At 44.0% G+C, this 2,873-nt stretch overlaps 1 protein-coding gene across 1 annotated transcript in view; it reads left to right on the top strand.

Annotated features, from left to right (window-relative positions):
* Positions 1 to 2,873, top strand: part of LOC102380711 (caspase-14) — a 13,242-nt gene that overhangs the window by 825 nt on the left and 9,544 nt on the right. Inside the window, exons 2-4 of the mRNA XM_025194358.1 lie at positions 4 to 253; positions 418 to 500; positions 2,423 to 2,572. Coding sequence (XP_025050143.1) covers positions 4 to 253; positions 418 to 500; positions 2,423 to 2,572 — 483 coding nt within the window. The remainder of the gene's footprint in view (positions 1 to 3; positions 254 to 417; positions 501 to 2,422; positions 2,573 to 2,873) is intronic.

Raw genomic sequence — 2,873 nt, 5'->3', positions numbered from 1 at the left:
CAGGAGCCTCTCCATCGCCCCAGGCCGCTCCCTTGCCGCTCTGGTGCGGGCGGGAGGAAGGCCGGGGCTCAGCGCTGGGGCTGGCTGTGGCTGGAAGGGGCCGCGGGGCTGCCTGGAGAGCAGCTCCTGGCTTTCCGGGGCTGCAGAGCAAACATTTGGTGCGGCCTTCATAACCCTTGCTCAAAACTCGCTCCCTCTGGGCCATGCCAGCCCTCCCCAGCTGTTGCCGGCCAGCCTGTGCAGCGGTTGGGAGGTGAGCCCCGGGCAGGGGGAAATGGGGGTCTCATCTGGACATCGCAGGGGCTGGAGACCTTGTAGACGTGGTGCCCTGCAAAGCAGGCTACAAAATCGAAAGCGAAAGCCAGTCATCTTACCCATACTTTGAGTCACACTGACACTTTTGTTTTTCAACTGCAGGCCCAGTGGCTGTCCCCACAAATGAGAATTGGCAAGCGGCTCAGCAGACACACAATGAAATCAAGAGCAGCCCTGATGAGCTGGTAACTGGTTTTCATGTTATTATTTTTCAGGTTGCTAGGTAACAGTGTAGCAGGCAAACTGAGTGTTGTTAAAGCTCTTAGCCATAGTCTAGGCCAGTGTTTCTCAACCCATGGTACGCATACCCCTGGGGGTACGCGAGACATGGGCAGGGCAGGGGTGATGCGTAGGGGGTGTATGCAGGTGCATGTGCACCCCCTGCGCATGGCAGTGCACCCCCTGCAAAAAGGTGCCGCCAACACTGTCAGTGGTGCCTGCGGGCGGTTGCTGCTTACCACACCGCCACCGGCACCACCAGTGGCATCTGCGGGCAGTCCCTCATCGCCCCTTGCTGTTGGCAAAGTGTTGGACAATTTGGCATGTTACAGAAGTTACAAAAGATACAAAAGTAATGGATAAACAAAGGGAAAGGGTCTGTTCATGCTGTTACTGTTACAAACTGAGCTTTGAGCTGGACAGGATTGCAGTCCAGGTTCTTTGGGACAGTGACCCAATAGCAGAGAAAGGCAGTCTGGGGTGGCCCAAGAAGTATTATGCCCCCTAATCCCATTCTAATCTGATCTTTGTTTAGGGGCTAGTACTTGATGCAGGATATTATTTTACATATTAATTAATAAATGTACATAGCTGATGAAATTATCTCCTTATCTCCTTAGAATGTGTAATTCTTGAATGACAAGCTTTTATTGGGTATAGATTGCTTTTGAAAAGGGAACCAGGAATAAGGAACTGGGAACTGGGAATAAGGAACCAACTTCATCCTCATCATGTGGTCTGGGGAATGGAATAAAGCAACAGGTCATTGTATGTAGAATTAAAGGAAATGCTATTTTTATGCCTAAATTGTGAGTGCTGAAAATACTCCCCTCAGCCTCATAAAGTGATGGAAGACAAAGAAAGAGAGCATGGAGAATTCTGGAGCTCTTAGCAGTTTGCTGAAGTTACTATATGCTGTTGATGTACCTAAGTTCTAATAATTTATCAGAAAGACTCTTCTTTCCCACATTTCTATAGTTGCACACAACTGCTGCATCCTAGATATCACATAATTATTTAAATATGAAAAAATCCCATTGAAGATGATGACAGCTTTGCAACTTACATCCGCAAATCTCAGTTTCACCCCATTTTTCTAGAAATGGTGCATCTGATTCTGCCTGAATAGACTTTAGTTGTTTTGCAGAGCTGTAACTAAGGGCAAAATTATTCCATGAGTAGAAGCCTTATCCTCAGAGACAAGCCAAGGATATAAAAACTAATTGCAAAGGCTGAGGGATAAAGAGCATCCTTCCTTTTCTCCCTTTAAAGAATTTGGTCCTCATAGTCACCTAATTCATCTCCTATGAGTATGTATTCGTTTCTTGTGCTTAGTTTTTATATCGTAATAATGCCCATGTGCTTAATATTCAGGGATGAAGACACCATTTTTTACACCTGAAATGTACAAATAATTTACATAAAAATCCTGAACCACCAAATGCATTTCTATAAAAAGCTGCTGCTAATGTTAAAGATTAATTTAACTTTAAACTTTTGGTCTGATTCTCCTCATGTGTTTTTTTTAATTTTATGCAGTTGAGGTAAATTAAATCCTAATTTAGGGTGCTATAAGAAGGAAGAGAATATGCTTTTGAGCTTGTCAGGACTACGCTATAAAATGGTGCTGAAAGTAGCTTGACTCATCTACAGGTGCAACTGAATTATTTTTACCTTTGCTAGTGCTGACAAGGGCAGACAGGGCCTGATCCTACAGATAGTTTCTGTGCCCATCTCCACTTAGATTTTGCTATAGTGTTGCAGGATAGGGCTCCCAGTCATTTACATTGCATGGAGAAAAGTGCAAAGTGTTAGATCAAGGTTGTTCTGTCAAGCTGCAGATCTTACATATGTGTAAACATTTTGTGTTATTGGTTTGGATCAACAGGAAGAGTATGACATGAGGAATGGACGCATGGCTTTCTTGATGTGTGTGACAACAGGTAGAACTGGTGCGGAGAACGATATTGAAGTAATGAGGAAGTTGTTTCAAGACTACAACTTTACTCACCAAGAATGCATAGACCCTTTTGGGCAGGTAAATCTAAGTTGACATGATAAAAAGAAGTAAGTTTCAAATCAAGATCTTCCTACATCTGTAAAGATTTCTCACTCAGAGATGTTTGAAGTTGCTGAAAAATCAGTACGCTATGATGTTTAGACATGCTTGACCACCATCTTACTGGAGCTAAGGAAAGACAGGGCCGAAGGTGACAGCATTGAACACCTGCATTTCAGGGTATGAATCATACCATGAAAGTTTTTTACTTGCTTAACTTCTAAAGTTAGCATTTCTCACATGCATTTCCTCACTCTTTAGAGCAAGAGGTATCTGCTGA

Source organism: Alligator sinensis, unplaced genomic scaffold (genome assembly GCF_000455745.1).
Source record: "Alligator sinensis unplaced genomic scaffold, ASM45574v1 scaffold1118_2, whole genome shotgun sequence".
In the NCBI taxonomy this organism is placed as follows: Eukaryota; Metazoa; Chordata; order Crocodylia; family Alligatoridae; genus Alligator; species Alligator sinensis.
The sequence above is the reverse complement of the archived record's forward strand: the minus strand, read 5'-3'. Positions and strand labels throughout refer to the sequence as shown.